The 27,423-nt window shown below is 38.9% G+C and overlaps 1 protein-coding gene across 1 annotated transcript in view; it reads left to right on the forward strand.

The window, feature by feature from the left end:
* The window catches only part of EXOC2 (exocyst complex component 2), a 127,572-nt gene extending 106,724 nt beyond the window's left edge, over positions 1-20,848 (forward strand). Inside the window, exons 22-27 of the mRNA XM_075212988.1 lie at positions 5,468-5,609; positions 16,103-16,158; positions 17,320-17,442; positions 17,792-17,853; positions 19,673-19,732; positions 20,550-20,848. Coding sequence (XP_075069089.1) covers positions 5,468-5,609; positions 16,103-16,158; positions 17,320-17,442; positions 17,792-17,853; positions 19,673-19,732; positions 20,550-20,643 — 537 coding nt within the window. The 3' untranslated portion in view covers positions 20,644-20,848. The remainder of the gene's footprint in view (positions 1-5,467; positions 5,610-16,102; positions 16,159-17,319; positions 17,443-17,791; positions 17,854-19,672; positions 19,733-20,549) is intronic.
* Positions 20,849-27,423: the final 6,575 nt, after the last annotated feature.

Here is a 27,423-nt window from a genome sequence, read left to right on the forward strand (position 1 = left end):
ACTGATACTTTAACACAGTATACACAATTAAATTAATGTGTAAATACAGAGATACAGTAGCTAAAAGGGGTTTCTTATTGAATTGCATTTTTAATTACTTACTCATACATTACTGAATTGACATTCCCAGAATGTGGCATGTGCCCTAGATTTAGCAGACTCCCATACAGGAGCAGTCATTTCCCCACTTGGCAAATGAATGCTTTTGGATTTAAAGGATCCGCCGAGTGTTTCAGTCAAATGATGAAAGCTTATGTACAATATAGTCTGCATTTCAGTCGCCAAGTATCATTTAGGAGCCATAAAAAACACAGCACAATTAATTATGCACAATTGGACCTATTTTTCCAAATATACATAGGTGCATTAGACCAGAATACATTTTCCCAAATAGTTTGGGTGATTGAATGTATTTTTTTCATAAAATTTATACAGGTTTGGATGTGTTTTCTTCTGTGAGACCTGTCTTCCCATAGCCCAGATATGTGCGAATGATTGTTGTTACATGCAGGGAGTGACCAGTTCCTGACAGAAATTCCCGCAGGTCCTTTAATGTTTGTGATGGCCTCTTGGTAACCCCCCTGATTTAGTTTTCGCCTTGTCCTGTCACCAACTTTAGAGGTACGTCTTGATGTTGGCAATGTCCCTGTTGTGCCTCATTTTCTCCACTTATTGATGATAATCTTCACAATGTTCCATTGCACATGTAATGCCCTTTAAATATTTTTATACCACACTGGTGATTGGTTGGTACCTTTCAACAATGAGCTCTTGTAGATGTTTTGAAAGCTCAACCATGGTTATCCCAGTAGGATGCAAACAAGGAAACTGCAAGGAAATCCTATAGGATGAGCTGATCTCTAATGTGGGTTAATCACAATCACTTTCATTGTTGGCAGGTGTATGCTGATTACATTTGAACTTGATTTTTAAATGTGATTGGTTAACTCTGAACACAGCTACAGCCCCATTATGAAAGGTGTGCACATTGAAGGTTTTTTGTTTTCACTGCTTTTTCCTAATATAAAATGTCAGTTTGCGTCTCACTTGAATTTTATTGGTTGCAATGTCACATTATACCAGCTCCCCCGCTCCATCAGAACTTCCCCCAGCTTCAAACAGGCCTTAAAAACCCAGCTCTTCCTTAAAGCCCTCCAGTCCCCCACCTAATTGACCTCCTCCCAGTCTCCCCCTACCCCCCTCCCTCTCCTGCCCTCCCTCCTGTCCCCCTCCTTACTTTTCATTCTCCTCTCCCCCCCCTCTCCGTCTCTGCCTCCGTTCTCCCCATTTCTTCCTCCTACCATTGCGTCTCTGTCCGTCCTACCCTCCCCTTAGATTGTACGCTCCTTCGAGCAGGGCCTCCTCTCCTCCTGTTCCCCACCACCTTAACTCTGCTCTCCAGCTCCTTGTCTCTTCCATGAGGTCCTCCTGCCCCCCTACACCTCTCTCTACCCCGCTGGGGGCTCTCACCTCTCATCTAGATGTACATTGAGCTTCTGAGTTACTGTGCTTTTTGTTTATTGTACCGTGCTGTCCCACCCTGTATCGTGTTTGTCTGTCCCTGTACGGCACTACGGATACCTAGTGGCGCCCTATAAATAAAAATGTATAATAATTATAGGTGGAACAAGTGTTTATTTGATTAGTGATCGATTAATTTCAGCCTTTTCATCTGCAATTTTAATTTGGGTGTGTATATTGTTTAATATCCACTGTACAGTCATGGCCAAAAGTTTTGAGAATGACACAGGTATTGGTTTTCACAAAGTTTGCTGCTTCAGTGTTTTTAGACCTTTTTGTCAGATGTTGCTATGGTATACTGAAGCAAAATTACAAGCATTTCTTAAGTAACAAATGATTTTATTGACAATTGCATTAAATTTATGCAAAGAGTCAATATTTGCAGTGTGGACCCTTCTTTTTGAAGACCTCTGCAATTCGCACTGGCATGCTGTCAATCAACTTCTTGTCCACGTTCTGACTGATGGCCGCCCATTTTTGCCTACTCAATGCTGGAGTTTGTCAGAATTTGTGGGTTTTTGTTTGTCCACCCGCCTCTTTAGGATTGACCACAAGTTCTCAATGGGATTAAGGTCTGTGGAGTTTCCTGGCCATGGACCCAAAATTTCGATGTTTTGATCCCCGAGCCACTTAGTTATCACTTTTGCCTTATGGCAAGGTGCTCCATCATGCTGGAAAAGACATTGTTCATCAACAAATTGTTGGATGGTTAGGAGAAGTTGCTCTTGGAGGATGTTTTGGTACCATTCTTTATTCATGGCTGTGTTCTTAGGCAAAATTGTGAGTGAGCCCACTCCCTTGGCTGCGAAGCAACCCCACACATGAATGGTCTCAGGATGCTTTACTGTTGGCATGACACAGGACTGATGGTAGCGCTCACCTTTTGTTCACTGGACAAGCGTTTTTCCAGATGCCCCAAACAATCTGAAAGAGAATTCATCAGAGAAAATGACTTTACCCCAGTCCTCAACAGTCCAATTTCTGTACCTTTTGCAGCAAACAAATCCCTGTTTTTTTGCTGGAGAGATGTGGTTTCTTTGACACCACGCCATCCTGCAAAAGTCTTCGCCTCACTGTGCGTGCAGATGCACATACCTGCCTGCTGCCATTCCTGAGCAAGCTCTGCCCTGGTGTTGCTTCTATCCCGCAGTTGAACCAACTTTTGGAGATGGTCCTGGTGCTTGCTGGAAGTTCTTGGGCGCCCTGAAGCCTTCTTCACAACTATTGAACATCTCTCCTTGAATTTCTTGATGATCCAATAAATGGTTGATGTAGGTGCAATCTTACTAGCAGCAATATCCTTGCCTATGAATCCCTTTTTGTGCAAAGCAATGATGACTGCACATGTTTCCTTGCAGGTAACCATGATTAACAGAGGAAGAGCAGTGATTTCAAGCACAACCCTCCTTTTAAATCTTCCAGTCTGTTGCTCTAACTCAATCAGTATGACAGAGTGATCTCCAGCCTTGTCCTCATCAACACTCTCACCTGTGTTAACGAGAGAATCACTGACTTGATGTCAGCTGGGCCTTTTGTGGAGGGCTGAAATGCAGTGGAAATGTTGTTTTTGGGATAAAGTTCATTGTCATGGCAGAGGGACTTTGAAAGTAATTGCAATTCATCTGATCACTCATGACATTCTGGAGTATATGCAAATTGGCATCAGACTTTGTGAAAAATAATATTTGTGTCATTCTCAAGACTTTTGGCCATGACCGTAAGCACAGAAAGTTAAGTTAGGATTCAGTTTATGTATTTAACCCACACAAAATGTATTTTTTGTTTGTGTCTGCAGTATGTGGCGCTTTATTGTGGCTAGCCCACATTCAGCACGGAATGTGCTTGATGTAATAAGGGGCACATTTGTGCAGTAAAAGGCACAGAATGTCATATGCTCTCCAGGCCTAAATTTTTGCTGCTTTCGTAAATTGCCTATTTTAGAATTTCATGTCTTATTTTCTATACTACTACGTGTTAGGGTTTATAATTATTCACAGTGCTCATCCAGCACTTAGCGTAATACTTACCTGGTAATGTTATCAGATTTCTACATAAGTTTTTGGAGCACTAACCTTCCGTGTTAGCTTAACTTTAAGATTATTATCTTCAAAAACAGAGATTAATCTATTAAATCTCGGTTACCTTCTCTCTCCTTTATGAGTTTTTTTTTTTTGATTCAAAGAACTAAAATGTCAGATTAGACGACTTTACACTTAACCGTAGTTTAGCTGTAAAATATTACATTTTGTAATGGGTCCCTTTGACCAGAGTTGCAAATTTTTTTACAGAAATGGATGTATTTGTTTACAGTACTGTCTGTATTCATTTTATACTAAAATGTGAACATTCTAGTAACCTTTAAGTTAAGTGAAGAATTATTTGTTTCATGTGTAAAGGTATGGGAAATGCTGACATTTCCTGTATATAATTCTTTTATGTTTGAGGTTTTTTTATCCTTTTTTATAATGTTTGTAGATTTTTGTGTTTTTTTTAGGTTTTGTGCTTATGTGTTTGAGTTGAATTTAATGTAAGCTAAGCAAAAGACATGCTTTTCTTAAAACCCTTTCACAATAAAGGAATAAGTGTTGATTTTCCGTACATTCTGCACAGACACTAGATGCTTTGCTTATGTTGCTGGAATAAATTTGCAGCCATGGATTCTATAGATGCATGCACGTGATACTCGCATATCAGTCTTCTCTACTGTGAGCACCACACATTGAGCAGCACCAATACTTGTTTTGAAGTAGGTGCATAGAACACTACTGGCACAACACTGTTTTTGTAAAATATCTTTCTTGTGTTTAAGATACTAGTTGTGTGTTATAATATGGGATAAACCTGTATCTTATGAGAATAAAATTTGCTCTTTATTATATGATCTTTATTGTTATTGAATATATGTCAATGCAGAAGGTGGAATTAAACTGATTTTTTTCTTTTTTATTGCGAAGTAGGAGTTGAAATGTTAAGAATCTGAGCGTTAATAGTGTCTAGCTAACAGATGAGCTACTTGCTATTGCTCTGTTCAATTTAACTTACAGTTTGTGCTTCTACATCGCAGTCTTTTAACAAACTATAGCAGAAAATTACTGCATATGCAATTTCTGTAGCGATTTTACCAATGCCCAAAAGTCCCTATGAGCATGCAGATTTATGTGTACGCACCTACACGATTTACCTTCAGATGTGTCATAACCATCTGCTGAAAGTATCGTCACTCTGCACACTCTACAGAGATCTGCCTATACTGCTGGTCGTGAGTGCGTACACACTACCACATGCCCGTCATTGTTCCATCCTCGATCGTGATTTTTAGGAAGTTTATAAAACCAAATGAAATGATACGATGTGCGTTGGTGCAATAAAACATGATCGTGGGTGCATGTACACTAATGCGATATCTGACCAAACGGTCATTAATCGTGTGATTGCTTCAATATTTGTATGAAAAACCTGTGTACCCAGCTTAATACAGTAGAAAGGTAAAAAAAAAAATATGGCTAAATTAAAAGTTGATGCTATACTGTATATTAAACACTGTAAAACGGTACTAGTTTTGTTTTGAAAGTGGTTTTACATGCAATGTTTGTAGCTACATATGTTAAATGAGTACCATCATTCACATTTTGTACCTCTCTCTCTCTCTCTCTCTCTCTCTCTCTCTCTCTCTCTCTCTCTCTCTCTCTCTCTCTCTCTCTCTCTCTCTCTATATATATATATATATATATATATATATATATATATATATATATACATACACACAGAAGTGGAGATTTTGCATACCACCATATACCAGCCCACTGAGACCATACATACATATTACCACTTTCACTGGGCTTTTGTCTACAGATAGATCTCCCATGTATTGCTTTGGCACCAAACCCTTTCAGGAATTAGCAGAGGGACTGGCTCATGACCTACTAATTCTATTTTCATTTTAAAGGCTAGCACAGAGTCTCTGAGGGAGCTGGACCAAAGGTTATTTGAAAACTTTATCGAGATTAAAGCAGATCCTATTGTAGGGTCTTTGGAGCCTGGCATTTATGCGGGGTACTTTGATTGGAAAGACTGCCTACCTCCTACAGGTAAGTTGTACATTATATAATTTGGTACCTAGTTGTGGTATGGGCCATGTGGGTAGTAACCTATTTTGCTGTTAATCTTTGTGAGAAAAACACCTTTGATTTGGTCAAAACTGAAGGAGATATGATGAGCCTGATGCTTTTTTCCTTTTAATGCAATTATTCTGCAGCTAGGGAATTAATTCAAACACTCAAAGCAACAAATAATGAGGCAGCACGGTCCCCTATTACTTATGTCTGCTGTGTTTCTTCTTGATGCATACTGTGCACCCATCTTATGTTAGCTTTTGGATTTCTACATTAACCTTGTTGCAGTAATCCCTAAGAAGTACAATTTCTCAGATTTCCAGGGGTATAGTTACTATGCGGGGATTCCGTAGAACCACCAATTCACGGCTCTTTGAAGGCATTTTCTTCAGACGGCACTTTTATTAAAGTCAAAACTCGATGGGCTTTGTCTATAATAAAAGTGTTGTTTTAAAAAATGTCTTCAAAGCGCAGTAGAACCGCTGCATAGTAAATATACCCCCAAGAGTCAGTGTTCAGATTTTGACCCAAGTCATATTGAGAAATGAATGATTTGTTAAGGGCCTCACATGTTGCCCAAAATGTTTTAAAAGGCCTTCCTTTACGTGAAAGAAGACTTGAAGAGGTGTGTAAGGTTCTGAAGGCTACTTTACAGCTGACCTTTTCATATGGTACGAAATATCCCATATCATAACATCAACAATCCTACTATTCTTCAGTGGCTGATCACATCCATAACGTCATTAATCAGTCTTCATTTTTGCATCAAAATCATTATTAAATTGTACTTTAATAAGAAATTACTTGTAGTCAAGAGGACTTGATGCAGATCTTCAATACCTGCACATGGCCCGATTATGATATTAGACTTTGTATATCAGAATTTTAAATAATTCTTTACATTTTGCACAGTTTACTGGTTAACTCATTTATATTGGCTGCACTAATTATTACATATTTCTGTAACAGTTTACATGGTGTTTGCTTTTAGCGTGAAAGCTTAGTCCCACAAAAGTTCCACTTCTCTAGAGTAGGACACCTCTATACCTAAAAGAACATTCTGGTTAGCTGAATTGAACCTCAAGTTCCTGTACTATGTGACATATGTCTTAATAGGTCTTCTTTTAACTCCTGAGAACTCTGTAGATCTTTTGTAAATGTTTTCTTCATGTTAATTTGTTTCTTAATTAGTGATCCTTGACTACATATACTTGTTTTAATGCATGCTTGGTCCAACATTTCAAGCATTGTTACTCTTTGATATGTAAAAAAATAGTTACACTATAAACAGCAGAAAATAATCATATTTTGACTTTTGTCCTTTGAGGAGTTGTGAACGTGTTTCTTTAAGGCTGCGTACTCAACGGCGTTTGACACTGCATGTTAAATGCCAGCGCATTGCAAAAGCTTGCGAGTGTCCTGACAGTTCACGAGGCATCTCTGGTAGTTATTGGCTATGAAGTGATAGTGTCATGCAGCATCACATATCGATCAGTGGCCTGGTGTGTAGGCTGCTGCAAAGTAATTATCCTCCATTCCAGGTAATGGGGAGCCCCCAGCAGGGGCCGTGTACTATACACTGTGGCCGTGCACTGCTTTATGGAGCACAAATTAGTAATCATGTTTACTTTTTTCAGAATTCATTAGCTTTCACAATTCATTGTAAAATGTAATACGTCAAAACAGAATGTTCATATTCATTAATTGCACTAAAGTAAACACAAATAACCATTTGCAAACCATTGCCCTCCTCCCCCCTAAAGTTTAATTTAAAGGACAAAGAAAATGATTTATTAAGTGAAAAAAATAAAGTTTAATGCGCTGGATATCAGTGCGCATTAAAATGTGTCTACCCAGTGGAGAGTTTGACCTAGGAAGCTTTCTTCTATTTGAGAACCCTATTGTTACCCTGGATTAAATATAAATTACTCACAATGAATGCACTGTGGGCTAATATGCATATGTGAACATAGCTTACCACCACATTTCTGAACATTTGCCAAACTGATTCTTCATTCCCAGTCCACCAGTGTTTTCCTAATCACTGTTTGGTTACGAGGCTAAAATTGCCTACTGCGTTCTCATTTTTTGAGAACACACAAAATATATATATATTCATTCCTGAGACACAAGTGGGTATTTTATAGATAATAATTAAGATGTAATTTCCCGGATAGCGCTGTTTATTCAAATGACGTGCTGTAGCTCACTCATACACCAATTTACCAGTATTGGCGACAAATTGCTGCATATATGCGACACCTACTGTTTGTGTATCAGGATATTGTGCACCCAGGGTTATTTGTCTGCTTCTTAAAAATGGTATGTTTTACAATAAATGGGGAAACAGGAAAAGGTATAAATCATCTTAATGTTTTGGAAAATAACTGATTTTACCAATCTGCTTTAAAAAGTACCTTTTTTATTTATAACACGCTTTTGATTCTAATTTTAGTACAAACAGCAATAGGCAATTTGTGAAGCGATTGTTAAAAACAAGAAATGTGGTTAAATAAGTGGGCACGTTCCAAAAATGTTTCCAAAATTGCTGGTTACTTATTATGAATGAAACTTATAGTAGATCACTTGAGTAGCTTCTAACTTGTGAGCCCACATCTGAAATACTTGTCCTTTCTGAAGATCTTGTATCATTTACATGAATTATTTCATTACTGTTGTGAAAGTGTTTGTAACACTGCTCAGAACCTACATCAGAGACATCAGCCGTCTTTGGCAGAATGAATGTGCCTGGGACAAATGTATAATTCATTTTATGAAGGGTTATATTCTTCTTCTCCAACAAAAGTTGCAATGGTAAAAAAAATAAAAAATAAATGTTAAATAATGCACGACACAGGGTTGTATAAATGCCTATATGGAGAAAGGGGCAGAGACCGAGAGGGAGTGATACACACCAGTAATGAGGGGATCAGTTACAAATGATCCATGCTTCTATCACAGATTTAAGAACATTCTATTTTAGACAAGTAATTTGCTTTAAGCTGTATTCTCCCAGTTATGTAATAGTTGCTAATATACTCTAATTCATCTAGGGATTCAGACCACTCATTCATTTTATGGTGGCAGGAAGTGAAAAAACATGTTTATCAACTTCTTCACGTTCGACTTCCTAGCCACAGCCATATTTTGTTTCCTTTCAAGGAAGGGGGGGATGTTGTGTTCGGGTTTTTTTTAAGCAGCCGCACCACAAGCATTATACAGAAGAGAGGAAAAAGTAAAAAAAAAAAAATCTCCATTATATAATATACACCTTCCCTTTCTGTTAATTAGATCAGTTATTGATCAAGATTTACTGGAAGGACATCAGAGAAGTGGAGCAAGCAAGAAGATGTTTTTCTTATTATTTAAGTCCTGGGGAAATCCCAGTAGAGAGTTTTGTTATAGACGAGTAGGCGAGAAGTGCTGATATTGGGATGTGTGGGTGGGGACACTTCACTCAGACATGACATCATGACAAACAGGTAGCACACAATAGCAGCTCTGACCACCTGTTGAGTAAGTTGCTTTTAAAGGTTAGGGAATTCTAGCTGTTTAAGTTAATTCAAAATAGAGTTTTGCACGGGGTGTTATTTCATTTTCTAGTTACAATTTGTGTTACCTTAAATTACTTTGTAATGTTTTATGATGTGATTGATCACAGAACTAGCAGTTGTTTTTAGTATGATGACAGGATTACCTGCAGTATATTCAAATGAAATAAACAGCTAGAATTTTATTCAGCTTGTCCAATGTATCATTGGGGTCTAAATTATTTGAAGGTGATAGAAATTGTTGGTTGTGTCGTCTGACTCGGTAACCACTGACTTTAACGATAGTGAAAACGCATGTGAAACGCATTTGCTATGCATTTTTACTAACCTTTTCAGTAGTGCGTGGAGCTTCATCTCGGCTTCCACAACGCATGGTAAACACATGTAGATGCATTCTGAGAACTGGAATGTTACCACAAAGCTTGCAAATGCTAGGAGCAGAGATTGTAGGTATGGTGAATACACTAGACACAATGGTTTCTGATGTCCTCTTTATAAGCATGCATTTTATTAGTGTTAAAAAAGCATGGAATTATCTCCTCTCTTTTAACATCTTCCCACCCCTCTCACCTTCCACATCTACTAAGGTTACTCTCACCAGGCGTAATCTTGACATCATTGATCCTGCCATGTTCTCCTCCTCCGTGGTCTCGCTCCTCTTCCCATCACCACTAGTTTTTGCCCTGATGAGGCTGTCTCCTTCTATAGTCACACGCTTACCACTTCACTTGACTCTGTTGCCCCAGCTGTCACCATCAAGCTTTGTCGGTCCCCGCCTAAACTGTGGCACTCAAAACTTAACCGCTATCTTCAAAAATGCTCCCGCAGTTCAGAACGACTTTGGAGAAAGTCACGCACTAATTCTGACTTCTTCCACTTCAAGTTCATACTTGCCTCTTAGAGTTCCGCCCTATCACTCTCTAAGCAATCCTTCTTTAAGGCTCGCATTTCCTTCCAATCCTCCAACCCCCATCGCCTTTTTGACACCTTAAACTCCACCTCTTCCTACTCCCACCTCCAGGACTTTGTTCCACAGCTGTGAAGCAGCCCAGGCAATCTCCCACTCTCTATCAGGTTAGCCTCTACTCTCATAGACTTCAAGTAGGCCCTTAAGACTCATTTCTTTATTCAAGTCTTTCAGCCTTCCTCCTAACTCCATTGTCCCAACTTTCACCCCAGTCGGTACCACCCTATTTGTGTCTCCCCCTTTCCTTTAGGATGTAAGCTCCTACAAGCAGGGTCCTCGTCCCTTGTGTTCTCCTTCTAATATTCCATCACCCTCCGCACCTCTTGGCCTGCTTGCCTAGCACTGTTTTCTTAAGCTTAGGCCTACTTCTCCCTGCAATACTGTGCAAAAGTTTTAGGAAAGAGTGGAAAAAATGCTGCAAAGTAAGTGCTTTCAAAAGTAGAAGTGTTAGTAGTGTATTTTTATCAATTAACAAAATGCAAAGTGAATGAACAGAAGAGAAATCTAAATCAAATCAATATTTGTTGTGATCACTTTTTGCCTTCAAAACAGCATCAACTCTTCTAGGGAACACTTGCACACAGTTTTTGAAGGAACTCTGCAGGAAGGTTGTTCCAAATATCTTGGAGAACTAACCACAGATCTTCTGTGGATGTAGGCTTGTTCAATCCTTTTGTCTCCATGTAATCCCAGGTAGACTCGATGATGTTGAGATCAGGGCTCTGTGTGGGCCATATCATCACTTCTTGTTCTTCTTTACGCTGAAGATAGTTCTTAATGACATTGGCTGTATGTTTTGGGTCATTGTCCTTCTGCAGAATAAATTTGGAGCCAAACGGACGCCTCCCTGATGGTATTGCATGATGGATAAGTACCTGCCTGTATTTGCATCATCGAGGACACCATAAATTATGACCAAATTACCAACTTTATTTGCTGAAATTCAGCCCCAAACTTGCAAGGAACCTCCACCATGTGTCTGCAGACACTCATTATTGTACTGCCCTCCAGCCCTTTGGTGAACAAACTGCCTTCTGTTGCAGCCAAATATTCCAAATTTTGACTCGTCAGTCCAGAGCACCTGCTGCAATTTTTCTGCACCCCAGTTCCTCGGTTTTCGTGCATAGTTGAGTTGCTTGGCTTTGTTTCCACGACGTAGGTTGGCTTTTTGGCCACAATTCTTCGAAGAAGAGTACTTCTGGCCAGGCTTCTCCGAACAGTAGATGGGTGTACCTGGGTCCCACTGTTTTCTGCCAGTCCTGAGCCGAAGGGCTGGAGAGCAGTACAATAATGAGTAAATGAGTAATGCGCAGCTGGCCCCTTCTTCCGCCCCCATTTTTTCCTCCTCCATCTTTTTCTCCCCTTTTTCCAGTCTGCCTCGTCATTTTTATCCAGTGAATAATATTATGCAAATTATACACCAGCTGATAACTAACCTTCTCATGCTATATATGTAATACTCTATATTGTGAATGTATACAATTTTTTGTATTTTGTATTCTCTATTACATGAGGCTAAATTAACTAAGATTAGGACCATGACAGTCTCATCTTTTGATTTTACCAGATATATTTAATACTTTTACCATCTTGTCCAGTCATCTGTAAAATGTTGTTGAGGCATTAAAACAGCTTAATGCAGTGATGAGCAGCCCAAAATACTTCAAGGGCCCTCCAACCTGCAAAAGGGCCAGACATTACCTTTAATTTCAAGAATTTATAAAAACAGCCCCAAAACCATATACAAAAGAAATTTAAGTCTGTTCCGATCTGCCATGTAGGACTTGTGCTGTGTTCGGTAGCAAACAATAATTTAACCTCAATTCCTCTGCATACGTGTGTTCATTTGGTTGCTGATGCTATGGAAAATTTAGCTTTTCTCACATGAAAACATGTACATGTGAGAAGGGGAAGTTCATGGTCTACCTGGATGTGCAGTATTACAAGTGTTGTAGTAGGCACGGAAATAAGACAATGTTTACCTCTGTTCTGATGTTTGGTAATGAGCAGGCACCATCCTGAAGCAAGTATTATAAAATGTACCAATTTGTGTGTGAATTTTTTTTATAAACCAGAAACATTTTTTTTAATTGATAATTGTAACATATTAACGTTCTGCTTTTTTTTTTTAAATCAGGTAAAATTGTATTGCATTTTTTTCTTTTTTTACACTTTAACAGCAAAAAAAAAAGCCCAAAACATTAGGCTAAAACAATAACTACAGCCCACACAGTGATACAAGCAGTGTCAAATATTCATGCACAGTAGATTCAAAATGCATTAGTATTCAGATTTTCAAATCGGGGTATACACATCATCCAAAATTTCAAGATACAATAAGATAATAGTACTAATACAAAATACAATCGTTGACCTTAATAACAAAGGAGGTGGCTGGATGTCTGCCTCGAGCATTACATTAGGAGAGCTCCACCTCCCTCAATCCTTCTGTAACATATGAGGATATTCTCCACCTGTACCATATTCTTTTATATTTATCCACTAGGTTTCTACTGGTGTACATGAACCTTTCATGGCCGACTGTATCGTTAACAAGGTCAATCCAGCTACTCACAGTCGGGCCTTCCGGTGCCATCCACTTCCTAGCTATGACCACTTTTGCCAACATAAGTAACGTATTAATGAGCAGTCTAATAAGCCTACGGATGTTTTTGTTCAAGCCCAAACCAAATATACATAGGGCCAACACTTTACCTTTCACTAGATGAGTTTCAGTTAGACATATAACATCCGCCTCATACTTTTTTAATTGGGATATGACCAAAGACCGTTTAATTTTATCATTTAGGCCACGAACATTCCAAGTCAGGATTTTAATAGAGCCCCTATTCATCTCCCCCTAGTTGCCATCACACCAGGGAATACACGAGACATCTCCCCAAAGAAATCAACCCCCTCTAGCCCAGGCAGACACCCAGCCACCAGTCAACCACATTAGTATATACCAGAATAGTCAATCTCAACATCTGAAAGTATTTGCATAGAGAAAAAATATCACACTTGACACTGCATTGAACTCTAACAAACCTACCCCTCCCTACCCTATCCAAACAACCCCCCTCCCCGTACATCCACCCTCAACTTGGACATACCTGGATCCCATTACACCTATCCCGCATCTCCTCAAACAACGCACACAGCTATCTCCACGTATTTATGGAAACCCCAATATACACTGAAGAAAGGAGAGGGAGATCGCGACCCTTTAACATTCTGCTTTTTAATTATTTTAAAATTGTACATCAAACAACCACTAATCCTAAAATTCAATTAACTATATAGAAAGAGTTAATAACATTCAAAAATCTCTATTTAAAAGTTGCAGTAATGTTTGTGAATGTCATTTACTCTTTTTTATTTAAGGCAATTGGTATTGGTGACTCTTCAAATAAATATCATTTTTATGTGTATACATTTCCATGCTCGTCTAAATAAACACACTGCGTTTTAATGGCTTAATGTTATGCTGTGTCAGACAATGCGCATGCACACTAATTTCTTAATGTGAAAGTTCTTGTATTAATGCACTTCTTTAAAATTTACCCACGATCCTTCTCAGAGTTGTCTTTTTTTTGAAACCTATAGTACTACAGAAATGTCTCAGAGGTGTAACCCCAAGCACAGAGGAGAGATGCAGTGTAAATCGCTAATGACAAATAAACAAAGCTTTCATTTAAGCACCAGTGGTCTGGTGAAGTGTTGTTCACTCTCGTGGCTAAACTGATTTTCATTATTATGCTATGCAAGTTTTAGTATGATTCCAGTGGACACTTTGCACTTTGCACAGAAAATAGTCTAAGTTTGTCTTATGATTTGTATCTCCTTTGCACTAAATCCAGTTGCATATGTCAGGAAATAATGGCATAAAAATACAAGTATACATACATCTGGAATCTATAGTTACATACTAGATGTAATTTATGAAGCACACTCACGCTTGCCTACTCTCACTATCAAACTAGAAGTGCATCCTGGTGTGAAGCAGTGCACATCACACCAGAAGTCTAACCTACCACTTTAGATCCATCCCTTTTCTTAAGTGCACCTTTTTTTTCTCTCATACAATGCTGCTCGGTTTGTTAATGGTGACAGAAAGAGGACTTCAGTAACGCTCTATTCCATACTGTATGACACCTGTGTGTTGAAGTTTTGATTTACTTTGGGAAAAGCGCTCCTAGAGATGCCTTTATTGGCTGAAGTGCTACTGAAAGGTGTAAAATGCAACCCGTTAAAAGTATAGACAAGACTTTATCTCCTTTTTGCACTGCTCCGAAAACCAAGATGCACCAGTGCTCCTATTATTTTTAGTTTGAAAGGATTTCCTTCACTCCTCCTAGTGGCTGATACAAACTTCTAGTCCGCTGTCCTTAAATCGATGCATTTTAACAGAAATCTGTGTGCCCTTATCCAATTTGAGGCACCTTCAAAGAGGATTTTGCATTGCGCCTCAGCCGTTTAGCACTCCAGAAAGACCCACTGTAGGTAAAAAGTTAGAATTTTCCAAATACGTTCGTCCCATTTATGTTTAGTTGCTACGGTGTGTATCATAGGCACAAGAGCCAAATAATTATTTACCTGTGTAAAATTGTGTGTGCACTTCATAACAGCAACAGCATGCCTAAAATGCAAATCAATAAATTATAGACCAAACACTGGGGCCTATTTGTGAAAACTGTTGTTTTTGGGAATAGACGGATTAGCAAGTTTCGAGGCAGTTTATTTATAGAGGATCGGAGGTATCTGCCTCTGCAATCGCAAATCCAGTCCCTATAGGTGTCTATGGGGACTGCGATTCTGTCCTATTTATCAAGCTCCGACATTCGGACCTTGACCCCGGTAGCTAACACCATCTGAAGCTGGCGTTAGCCGTTATAACCTATGGGGAGAGCATTGAAGAAGAAGGGTCTTCGGGGATCCCTCCCCAGCAGACTTTGTGCTTCCTCAATCATAAATTCAGTCACTCCATTAAGAACATGTTAGTAAACTTTACTATCGCTTATCACTGCGGCATGCTCCTATCGGAGCCGTGGTCCCAGCTAATCAATTTGAATAAATTGCCTGATTAATTAATTTCTTGTTATTGCGATAAAAAAAGAAAATTAACGTGAGAGATTTGCGATTGGTCAAAAATAGACCTCGCTGCCATGATCTCCAATAACTGAATTAAATATTCTTTTCAGTCACAATGCCTTTTTAGGTCAAGATTTTTTTTCTCCCTATGAGGCCAAATTAGCAACTGTCGCACTTGGGGGTTTGTTTTGCCTTCCTCTGGATCAACACTGTGAAGATATCGGGTTTAACGTAACCTTTTGCGCCACACAGCTGGCCTACCCGGTACCTACCGAAGGTTCAAAATCACCCAGGCAAATATCTGAAATAAAATAAACAAGTTTATTTAACAAAATGGTAGCACCAAACCGCAATATACATATTTAAATAATAACTTGAAACACTATAGTCACACACACACACAACATACAGGGTCTAATGAAAACACCTCACCGGTATCCTAGGCACTCTCAGGGGAACTGTCTATCCATTCAAGCTTATCCCTCTCTCTCCTTTGAGGCTACCAGCAAAGGTAGTGGCCCTGAGTCACTGTCACTCCGCTTTAGTCGGACACACAGCTCCCCAAGACCTGGAGAGATAGATCAGGGCAAAGGCTCCAAGTACTCCATGGGCCAATTGTCCCTTTCCTATCAGGGGCAGAGATCTATATCTCAACGCCAGCCTGACTTCAGCTATCACTGGGTAGTGAATGCCAATTTGCTGTCTTCTGGAGCTCTCTTTTAAGCCCAAAAATTACCTCATCAGCAATTTCAGGACCTGCCTGATTGGTCCTTTCCTGTGTTCACCTATTAAGATCATAAGTGTTAAAATTGACTATGTGCTTGCAATACAATTGACTTGTGCCCTCTTTGTATACTCAGGTGTCAGAAACTATTTAAAGGAGGCTTTAGTGAATATCATTGCTGTACATGCAGAGGTAAGTTTGTTGGGTACATGTGTTTTATTAGTGTTGACATTTCATGATGCAGGTTCATAAAGGTTCCTACGCACATGGCCTAATTGGAAACATCTGGCAGTTCGTACAGGGTGCCTTTGGGGCACAACTAGTGTGGTCAGGCAATAGCGTGTGTGATGATTGCCCCAACAGATTTTTATTTTTTTGTAATGTATTTTTATTAAACGGTCTTTAGCAGAAGACTGACAATAGTACATCATGGTGTAGGGAAGAGGTACATCTCACAATTGTACAAAAACGTAAATAAGGCTAAAAGAGAGAAAACAGGATATGCAGTCGTCGGGTCAAATAGAGGCATCAATCATGAGAGACCGGAGGATTTTTGTAGATATAGAGAGATTGAGAGAAAGAAGTAAGGGGCTAGAGAAAGGAGAAAGAGAAATGACGGAGTGGCAGGATCTGTCTTTGGGAGAGAGGAAGGGAGGGGGAAAGGGACGGTAGTGAGCAGGATTGATGTGTGCATCAGAAAAAGGGGAATGGTATTGAAAGTATGACATCCATGGGTCCCAAACTTTATTAAAGGACTTGGAAGAATTATTGATGATGCTGGTCATGAATTCCATGCGGTGGATATGGCAGAGTCTTTTGATAACGGTGGTAAGGGATGGGGGAGCAGTTTGTTTCCAGTCAGCAGCAATTTGACAGGTGGCAGCTGAAATAATGTGGCGGGCCAATTTATTCTGGTGTCTGGTAGCCGAAGGGAAAACCAAAGGGAGGAGAAAGAATTTTGGATCCAGCGGCAAGGAGATTTGAATTATAGACTCTAGTAGGAATTGCCCCACTGGATTTTTTAGTTTGCCTCAGTACGATTTTAGATCTAAAATAACCTGGTTGACTGACAGAATTGCAGAATATTTGGGTTTTTACCCGTAAGTGCAGAAACGTGAAATATACTCTTAGGCACCATAATACCGGGCGACATAATTTTCCAGCTATTGACCAGTTCTGCAGCTTTCAGTCTTGAGAAAGTTGGATCTCCTCTTTAACTCTTATCATAGACCAAATTATGTATATATATATTTGCCTTTTATATCCAAAACTGAGAGGTTTGAAAGCACTAGTAACATGGAAAACAGCAGTCTAAAAAGGTAACAATACACTTCTCTCATTGATTTTTTTCAGGTATTCACAATTTCCAAAGAACTGGTTCCAAGAGTAATGTCAAGGATTGTGGAAGCAGTGGGTGAAGAGCTGAGCCGACTAATGCAGTGTGTGTCTTCATTCAGTAGGAATGGTGCATTACAGGTGTGTCCATTGTATCCACATCTACTTCCTCTTACATTAGTACTTTATGTGGATTAAACCTAGACCTATATGTATTACTATAGCGTTTCTTCTGTTATTATTACTATTGACAAGTTTCTATGATTTGTTTTTTTAATGTTTAGTTATATGATTTTCTGTGCCCCACTCTACAGAAAGGTCAACATGAGGTACACATCATAATTAATAGTAATACATTGATTGTGTGTCTCATATTAAGCTTTCCTCCAACAACATCCATAATTATTTTATCATTGGGCCTATTTGGTGATAGATTTTCAGTCTATTAAAATTGTTGATAAAAGTATAAACATTAAGTTTGTCTTAACAGGCACGTCTTGAAATCTGTTCGTTAAGAGACGCAATTGCTATTTATTTGACAAGTGACAGCAAGTAAGTTTGCTTCCTTCTTACTTTCAATAAGTAAACGTTTGTGTGTGAGGGTGTGATTATAGCTGTCTTTCATTGTATAAAATAATAAAAAAAACTATGAAACAAGATAGGTAGTTACGTCATAAAGGGATGGAGTGATGAAACTGCCCTTACATTAAGCCAGTGATGTGCTCCTGGATGTTACACACTAGTATAGTGTTTACCTGTATATATTGTGTTATATTTTAACCTTAGACTGAACTAAAATGAAATCATCATCATTTATTTGTAAAGCACCACAAAACAGTGCCAGACAGTCAGATTTACAAATCATACAAAATATAAAAGAGAACAAGTAAAGACGAGGTTGACAAAGGAGGTGCAGATGTAAGATAGAGGGACCTGCTCATTAGAGCCTACAGTCTAGAATGAGAGGGCAGTGCTGTGACTGAATAAGGCTTTTTAAAATGTCCTGTGTGAGAAAGGGACCTATTCTGGCAATGTTTTGATAGATGAGGTGACAATAAAGCACAAGAGACTGGGTGTGTGTCATGAAGCGGACGATGGAGTCAAGGATGACTCCAAACAGTAACACTAAAAGGGGAAAAGATGACCTCTGTTGTGGACATACTGAGCATCAGGTAGTATTGGAATAGAGGCACAGAGGCTGTTGGACACATGGGACAACAGAGAAGGATAGAGGTAGGGAGGGAGGGGAGGTAGATTTATGTGTTGTCGGCATAGAGCTGGTAGTGGAGTGTATAAGTTCACCAAAATAAGAGATAAAGATAGAAAAGTGGGCCAAGAACAGAACATTGAGGAACCCCATTGAAATGTTTGCACTTGATTGGTGTTAAGTAGTCCATACAAGTGGTCCCTTGGCCTGAATGCTGAGCAATTGAGTCTTAATCCAATTTGCCATGGGTGCAAATATTTTCTATTCAGTAATATTGCCTTACTGTTTGCATAATTTACCTTGCACTAGAATACCATTGTTTTTGTTCTTCTCCATGATACTCTTATCTTCTCCCAACAGCATCTTGTCAATCTTACTTGTTTGGGACAGTCTTCTCACAATGAACCAGATTGAAAATGAAGTGTTTCGAATGCCATTGTTGGGGACATGGTTGGGTCATAGAAACCATAAACAATAGAGAGCAGGCAAAGAGAGGCTGATACAACATTAGCGCCTGTTCACACAAATAATTTAAAATTAGTTTTTGCATCATTTCTCTGCGCTAAGCACAATATGTTCCTTTGGCTATAAACACAATACAGGTGACAACTGTGCTTGAGAAAAAAAAATCTTCCTCCTTACTTGTGCAATGCGAACTGATAAAATAGTGTGTATCTGCACTGGTATCACCTTCCTTTGTATTCACTGCACTGAGAACCTGCACATAGTTTCAGTACCTACCACATGGTAACTTTGTCATGCCAGTTGTGATGTCCTGCATACTTAGCAGTGTTACTGTGTATACTTACAGGAAATCAGCTAAAACCGTTTATGGTATTGAATTCCTCCGGCCTACTTTATTAACAGTCTGTGGTATCACTAACCACACCTATTTTTGTTTCCCTGTCATCAACTTAAGTGTATTTTAAACATGTAGTTTGTAAAGGTGTTTTTCCCAAAACAATGTAAGTGCTTCTTGATTGTATAAGTGCAAATGTTATTCAGACTGGCCCTTTTTTTTCTTTACATCTTTCACATCTTTTTATCTTTCTTGATGAATTACTCTTCCCTTTGTCACTACAGACAAAATATAGATTATCAGAGGTGTGCGCTCTTATTTCTGTATGCCTTTCTTTGAAGTGTATAAATCTGCTTGTATCATAGGGCCAGTTTTAAACAAGCACTAGAAGCTCTTCCTCAACTTCCAAGCGGCAGTGACAAGAAGTGAGTTGTATTATCTAAATAAGTACCTTCTCCTTAAATTTGCCTATGTATATTGTTCTATGTAGAAAAGTTTACAGACTGAGTTTTTAGTACCTAACCATGGATGAAATATGGATGCTCATTCCATGTGACGAGGGTAGAACATCATGCTGCAAGCCTGTCATAACACACTTCTCTAACTGGTTTACCGACTCACTGTAGCTTCACTTCCTTTAGCTAGAAATAACTATTCTTCCAGAACAGGCTATCCTGCTCTTTTTTTTTTGTTCTGTATAGTTTAGTACTTTATTAGATCAACTATTATCCCTATGCAGTCAGCTCCTTTTAACTAAAAGTTTAATTTGACAAAAACATCATCATATTGGAAAATCATTGCATGCTAACGTTTCTCCAAATTTACAGTTTCCGAGACTGTATATAAGAGCCATGGCATGTATATTGTTCTTTGCACAGATAGTTACATATATATGGTATCATTTACTATACAGTGTGAAAGTAGAACATATCAGAAGTCACTGAGCTGTTCCTTCGCATAAGCACTTATATTTAAAGCTCAAAACTCTGTGATCACTTGTAATATCCTCAGTCCTTAGAAGTTCTGTAGTGTTGGTAAGAGTCCTTTGAAAACATCAGAACTTGGCAGTATATATACATTTATATGGTCACAGATTTCAATAGATAATTTTGATATCCTTGTAATTCATAATGAATTCATTGTCACTTATCCTATATTAATGTCACTTCTGTATTTATTTTTTATGCTGTAAACTATGTTACCACGCTAGGGTTTTATATGACTTTTGTGTCTCTTTCACAGGTTATTAGAGGAGCTGTTAAATGAATTTAAAAGTAGCATGCACTTACAGCTGGTGTGCTTCCAGCCTTCTAACGCTGTCAGTATGAAGACTTGAGGAAACAACACATTTGGTTGTCCTGTACAATCCCGACACAGCCTCTCAATCAATAAATGTAAACATAATACACCTTTTCATTGTTGAAAGCAAGGCTTATTGCTGTTTTGTAAGAAAACACATGCATTATCCACAAACAATGCTTACTAATGTGCCACTAACATCATTACTCTGTAACGTATAATAAAAGTTTGTTTTTCTTTGAGACTGTTACTTTATTCTGACATGTTTAGAGATGCAAGTTAGCAAGAAAGAAGCAGGTATGAAGGTACATAGGTCACGTGAAAATGCAGTTTAAATGTAAATGTAAAATTTCTGTGTTGCCAAGTATGAGTTTCAATATGTCTCTGCAAATAAGCTGTTAGAACAGAACAAGAGAATGTAGATAAGGTACTTGCTGCAAGTATAATACAGATTGTAGCTGCTTAAGCCGTTTTACAGGTTATTGCTTTAAGCTTCCAGTGCCAATTGTCATTCATGCTCGCGGTTTAGAGATCCCTGATGAAGGGTGAATGATGCAGTTGAGTTACCAGGGGGCTCACGTTGCCAGGGAGAATAGTAATTGGCACTGGCAGGGAACCCAACACTGGTAGCTTAAATTAAAAAAACAGCAAGAATATGCTATATATTATAATATTAGAAAAAATTGTTACACTATTAGAGTAAGTTTAACTTTTAATTTCAGATAGAGAAAATGGAACTAAAGGGATCTACCCACTCATGCCATAATAACACTGTCCACTCACTAGTGAACCTGTGGCAGTGCAACGCTGTTATGGATGAATATTTTGATTGACAGTTGCCATTTATCCAAAAGAGTTGTGCGCCATCTTCATGATCACTATTTAACAAAATAATCCATCTCTTTAGCAGAAAGAAGCTTGTGCAGTAGTTCCTGCATTGAGGCCCAACCTGCAACTTGTCTCTGCAATTTAGACACATATATTGAGTGAGTCCAAAATGAGTGAACAAGACTAGACAAAACTGTTTTTTATCAGGTCACAATATTCTATGCTTTGTAATTTTGGTTTCAATGCAAAACCACTTCTCATGACAGTATGATAACTCCAACTGACTTATTACTCACACATTCTGAGCACCTTTTAAGCAGTTTTCTTCTTCTTTTCTTTTCTTTTTTTTTTTGAGAAGGGTATTTCCCTCACTATGTTATCTTTTTCACTCTCACGAAGAGAAGAATTCGTACATTATTCCTTTCCTCTCTTCATTATAGATCATGGCACTGAAGGCGTAAGTAGCCAGGAGTAAGGCTTTATATCACAAACACCTGCAAATTTGATAAATGTGTAGACTTTGATGTAAAGCCTGAAATCAAGATAAATCATGTCAGACCTTTTTTCTTCCTCTTAATGTGCCCTTACAACAAAATGCAAGTGAAAAACCAATAGACATTTTTTTAAAAAAAAGAAGTGAAATTTCAAAACCTATACATAATATCCTGGTTGCATAATTGTACACACCACTAAACATTTTACTTGTGGAAGCACCCTTTTTTTTTTTTCTGCTGAAGTCTCCTATCAACTTCACACAAATGTAAGGTCCACAAGATTTTGAGGGGATCTCCTGTGCTCTTTAGGTTACTCCATGCGTTTTTGGTGAGAGCAAGGTCTTGGTTCTGACTGGGCCATTTCAAGCCTTTGATCTCCCTTTTCTGAAGCCATTTCTTGGTTTACCCGGATGTGTGTTTTGAATCCGTTATCATGTTGGAATGTGAAATACCTTCATTTAAAGATTTGTGACAGAGGCCAGCAGGTTTACGGACAACAGATCTTTATATTTAGAACTATTCATTATCCACTCTATCCTTAATAGAGCCCCTATCCCAGCTTTAGTGATGCAGCCCCAAAGTATGATGCTGCCACCACCATGCTTGACAGTAGGTATGGTGTTCTTAAAACTGACCCCTGACAAGGAGCTGTGAACATAACTTCTATATCTGGTGGAAGGAAGTAATGACCAATTCGCATGAGAAATTGTGGTTTGGTTAATTTGCATGACTTATATGAATTAATGCCATATCTAGTATAATGAGTAAAGGAGCGAGTAACTGAAGTGGTGAAATGAGTAGTGAATTAGCTAAATGAAAGAGAGTGTGGATTTCATGTAGATACAAGGTCTATATCTGGCACACCATTGTATGGGGAATATGGTCCTCATGGTGTCCCTCATTGCTGGCCATATATGATCATTTGACACATCTGCAGGGACATGACTGCATTGCAGTCCAGTCTTTCATAGCAGGGTGGGATAACTGGATAGATATAATTTATCAAAAAAGGTCACCGAGTTGCTCATAAAATATGTGGATCATTTATGGTGATGTCACAGGCAACACAATCTATATTACCTACCACGCATTGATCCTAGCTTTCAGTTTCTAAGTCACAATGTTAAATATACTTGTTAGGTGAGTTACCGTATATACTCGTGTATAAGCCGACTTTTTCAGCCCATTTTATATGCTGAAAAAGCGCCCCTCGGCTTATTCACGAGTGAACTTACCTGTTCTCCGGTCCCTCAGCTCTTAACTTTCGCAGTGGAGGTAAGCAAAAGGCTCAACTCTCTCTACATCTACCCCTCCCCCTCCCCCCTCGAGTTGTAGTTGGACATGATAAAAAAAAACAAGTGTACTAAGAACATCCTATGGCTGCCGGGTAAGCAGTAAAAGTGGCATGTGGGGTGGGCTGTGTGCTCTTTTTATTGAGTTGAACTTTCCATGTTTTTGCCTCTCCTTAACGCACTTGTTCCACTTCACATCATCTACTGAAAACGCAATACAGTGAAAGCACTCACCCAGATAACTGTTTTGTGGGGAGTTTCAATAGTAGACAGCAAACTTGAGAAGGCAAAAAGAACAAAACTCCATATATTTCTCCAACCACAGGTGCGTTTATTTGCAAAACCCAACATTTCTCTGAGTAGGTCTGATAATGCCCTCTCTTTCCTATGGTTAACTGAAAGGAAAACATCCTCTTGGATTAATGGGACTTCATGTCATGTCTGGGAGATTTCCTTCCCTCTGACTACAGCTTCATGTTTTACTTCACTGTTCATTAACCTCTCTCTCCACCCTAGGCTTATACTCGAGTCAATAAGTTTTCCCAGTTTTTTTGTGGTAAAATTAGGTTCCTCGGCTTATATTCAGGTCGGCTTATACTCGAGTATATACGGTAGTTAGGTTACACTTAGCTGGTGGTAAAGTTAGCACCAACCGCAATTATTATGGACAACAGGAACCAAAATGACAACACAAAAAGACAGTTGTCAGTATTTTTCCTTAACACTGCATATCTGTGTGTATCTAGCAAAAGGAAAACATGAGCTACACTGACCTGTATGCTTTAAACTCAATTAAGGTAAAATCAGATGCAGTCACCTCCCAGGTATAGGGGTTTACATCTAGCAAGGGCTGGCTTGTGAGCCACACCCAAATGTGCCTTAAATAGGCTTGATGGACAGCTGCTACGACAATAAGGCAATATTTTGAGACAAAAACAGAACAAACAAGCCTGCATTCAGTATGTCCCATATTAGGAGGTGAGTGCATCTGAATTTAACTGCATTTTAATGGTGTTTAATGCATATAGGTCAGTGTAGGACCTGCATATAATGAGGTGCCCTTGACGCTGGGATGCAGGCTTCAATATTGTGATCAAAATATGAACTAATACCTCATGTTTTCATTTTTCTAGACACACACAGATATGCAGTGTTAAGGATAAGTGCTGACAACTGTCTTTTTGTTTTGTATACACTTTTATAGGCATTCATATTGCCACGCAGCTGGTACCCTATACAATATGGAATATACCAAGGCGTGGGCTTATTGCCATGCAGCTAGTAACAAAAATGACAACCACTAGCCTCAGGCGCAGGCTGATGGACGTCAGCCCGGGGGGGCACACGCCGCACAGGCGGCCGCATCACATGACACGTGATGCGGCCGCATCACATTGATATTACTTCCGGGGAGCGGGCGGCCCTAACAGCCGTGATTCTGAGCGGCCCGGGGGGGCGATACCTTCCTGCCCCCCGGCCCAGCCCGCCCCTGACTAGCCTAGTTCAAACCTGAAGTGTCACATTAATAAGCTTGCGCTATGTTATTTTTTTTTTTTCCCTGTCTACTGGGATGGCAGTACATGAGTGCCTCACTTCACACAATAACAAATGCAGTATTTCACAAAGGCGTGCCAACTTTGCTTTTTCCCCTAAATAATATGTAGGCACTATATAAAGGTTAATAAAATATTACATGTATACATATACTCTATTTCCAGTATGTAATGGAAGCATGATATATATTCTGCTCTGAAGAAGTATGTGTGTGCAAAGTTAGCAATGGCAGTGTAAACATTTCCTCATTATATGCAACAGTTATAAAGTATATACCCCTCACCTGTATCGCATGACTTAGCACACATGGCATATGGATCTATGAAAAAAAAAATGTGTATGCAACTGAGTGGGGAGGTACCGTGATAGGACAATACATATAAAGCGTCATTTAAGTATCATTAACACGATCTCGGTGCTACAATTTCATGGGATAAAAGAGAAATTAAGCGTTACTTTCTCATCATTTTACCACATGATTTGGGGTTATGGAATGTATATTTTGCAAAATTTACACGGGCTTGGGGGTTTTGTTTGTAAGAAATGGTTTCCATTTTGCCATCCTACCCCATAGGCCAGACGAGTAGAATACGGGAGATTGATGTCACTTGCAGGAAGTGACCAATTCATGACACAAATTCCTGTAGCTTCCTTAATGTTGATGTAGGCCACTTGGTAGCCTCCTTGATGAGATTTCTGCTTGTTCTGTCAATAACTTTGCAGATACGTTCTGATCTTGACGATGTCCCTGTTATGTCACATCCTTTCCACTTATTGATGATCTTCACAGTGTTCAATGGTGCATGTAATGCCTTTGAAATTCTTTTATACCCCTCTCCTGATTGGTACCTTTCAACAAGGAGATCCTGTAGATGTTTTGAAAGCTCCTTGTGGACCATGGCTATTCCAGTAGAAGCAATCAAGAAAACTGCAAGGAAAACTTACAGGAACAGCTGATCTCTTTTTGGGGTTGATCACAATCACTCATTGCTGGCAGGTGTACGCTAAATACATTTGAACATGATTTTGAATGTGATTGTTTAACTCTGAATACAGCTACAGTCCCATTATGAAAAGGTGTGCCCACTTATACAACTAATTAGGTTTTTGTCTTTTTATTCTATTTTTAAATAGTTGCAAAATCACATTAAAGGTGGAAAAAGGTCTGACTTAAGTTATGTTCATGTCAAGCTTTACATCACAAGTAATTGCAATGTTCCTGGGTTAAATAATACAAAAAATACTAACCTTAGCCCAAAAGTCCAAAACCTAACTTACGGTCTACATGTGAATACATTTTCAAGTTATTACTTGTGTCCTGGGTGTATGTGAGGGTGCAGGTTACCCACTTACTGCCTGTGAGACCCATACAAATACATGTGTTGGCTGTTAACAATGTTGTGCAAAAACTGCATCACAACATATTGCTGCACCATATCTCAGTACCTACCGGGTAACAGATGAAAGGGTGCCCGGCGCCCTGCAGCATGAATGGAAAGGAGCCATGAAGGCAGAAAGAAGAAGCGGGCACAAAGAAGAAAAGGTAATTACATTACATCAGAGAGAGATGGTGTCACGAACACCCAGCTTGTCTCAGATATAGCAATCTGAACAGCTGACTGAGTGGCGTCACCTTAGTCACTTAGCACTGGATACACCTTTTCTGTCACCACAAAGGGCTTACTATGGTGTCCTTATGTTCACCAAAACTACTTATTAATGTTTCACACTTAATTCACAGATACATGTAGCATGAGCCTCACTGGGCTTCGTAAGTTCACAGAGAATGCGCTAGATCAAATGTATTTTAATACAAAGAATGTTTCCAAGACTTAATTGAAAAACAGTTAATAACAAGACATACAATAAGTTACACAAATAAGTTTCAGAAATAAAACCAGAGTCACTACTTGCTAGTTAAGCCTTAGCATGTGTGAGTGAACACAATTGTGAAAGATTTCAGTCTTGATAGACCCCCTCATGAAAAATGCACAAAGTAATGTCTAAAGCAGAAGATTTTAAATCCTTACATGGCTCTTCACCCCCACTTTAGGAATTAAATTATCACTAAGATATATGCTTGGCACCTCAGCTCTGCTTGAGTAGCTAGATGGCTTACAACTTTGGGGCTTCAAATTTCCTCCTAGATGCTTATCTATCCCTAAGCCTGACTCTTGATCAATTGCACAGGTCACTTAGGTCAGTCAGCACAGAATACTTTGAGAGGTTACATAAAATATTCACATTGTCATATATGAATTCAACAGAAAATAACAGTCATTAGATATACTACATAATCATCACAGATGGTTGTAGAAAATGGGGGAGGGGGAGAGGTGGCTCAAGTAAATGGAATAGGGATCTGGAGAGAACACACCAGGCACTCTGTGCTGCGTGGGTGAGAGAGAAGAGAGATACATAAATATATTTTACATAATTACTATAAAGCCATAAGTAATTAAATATAACAATAAAAAAATAGATCGGAAATATATTCAAAAGGCAGTGATGTTATTACCATCAATAGTCTCTACAAAATGGGGAAATTTGTAAGCTAATAATTTGATTTTGGGGTTGGTGGGAAAATAGGCCTTTTTTATTAAATGGGAATGTTATTAATATAATGTCGGTACTGGAAGGGGGGAATAT

The sequence above is a fragment of the Mixophyes fleayi genome, chromosome 5 (genome assembly GCF_038048845.1).
Source record: "Mixophyes fleayi isolate aMixFle1 chromosome 5, aMixFle1.hap1, whole genome shotgun sequence".
Lineage (NCBI taxonomy): Eukaryota > Metazoa > Chordata > Amphibia > Anura > Limnodynastidae > Mixophyes > Mixophyes fleayi.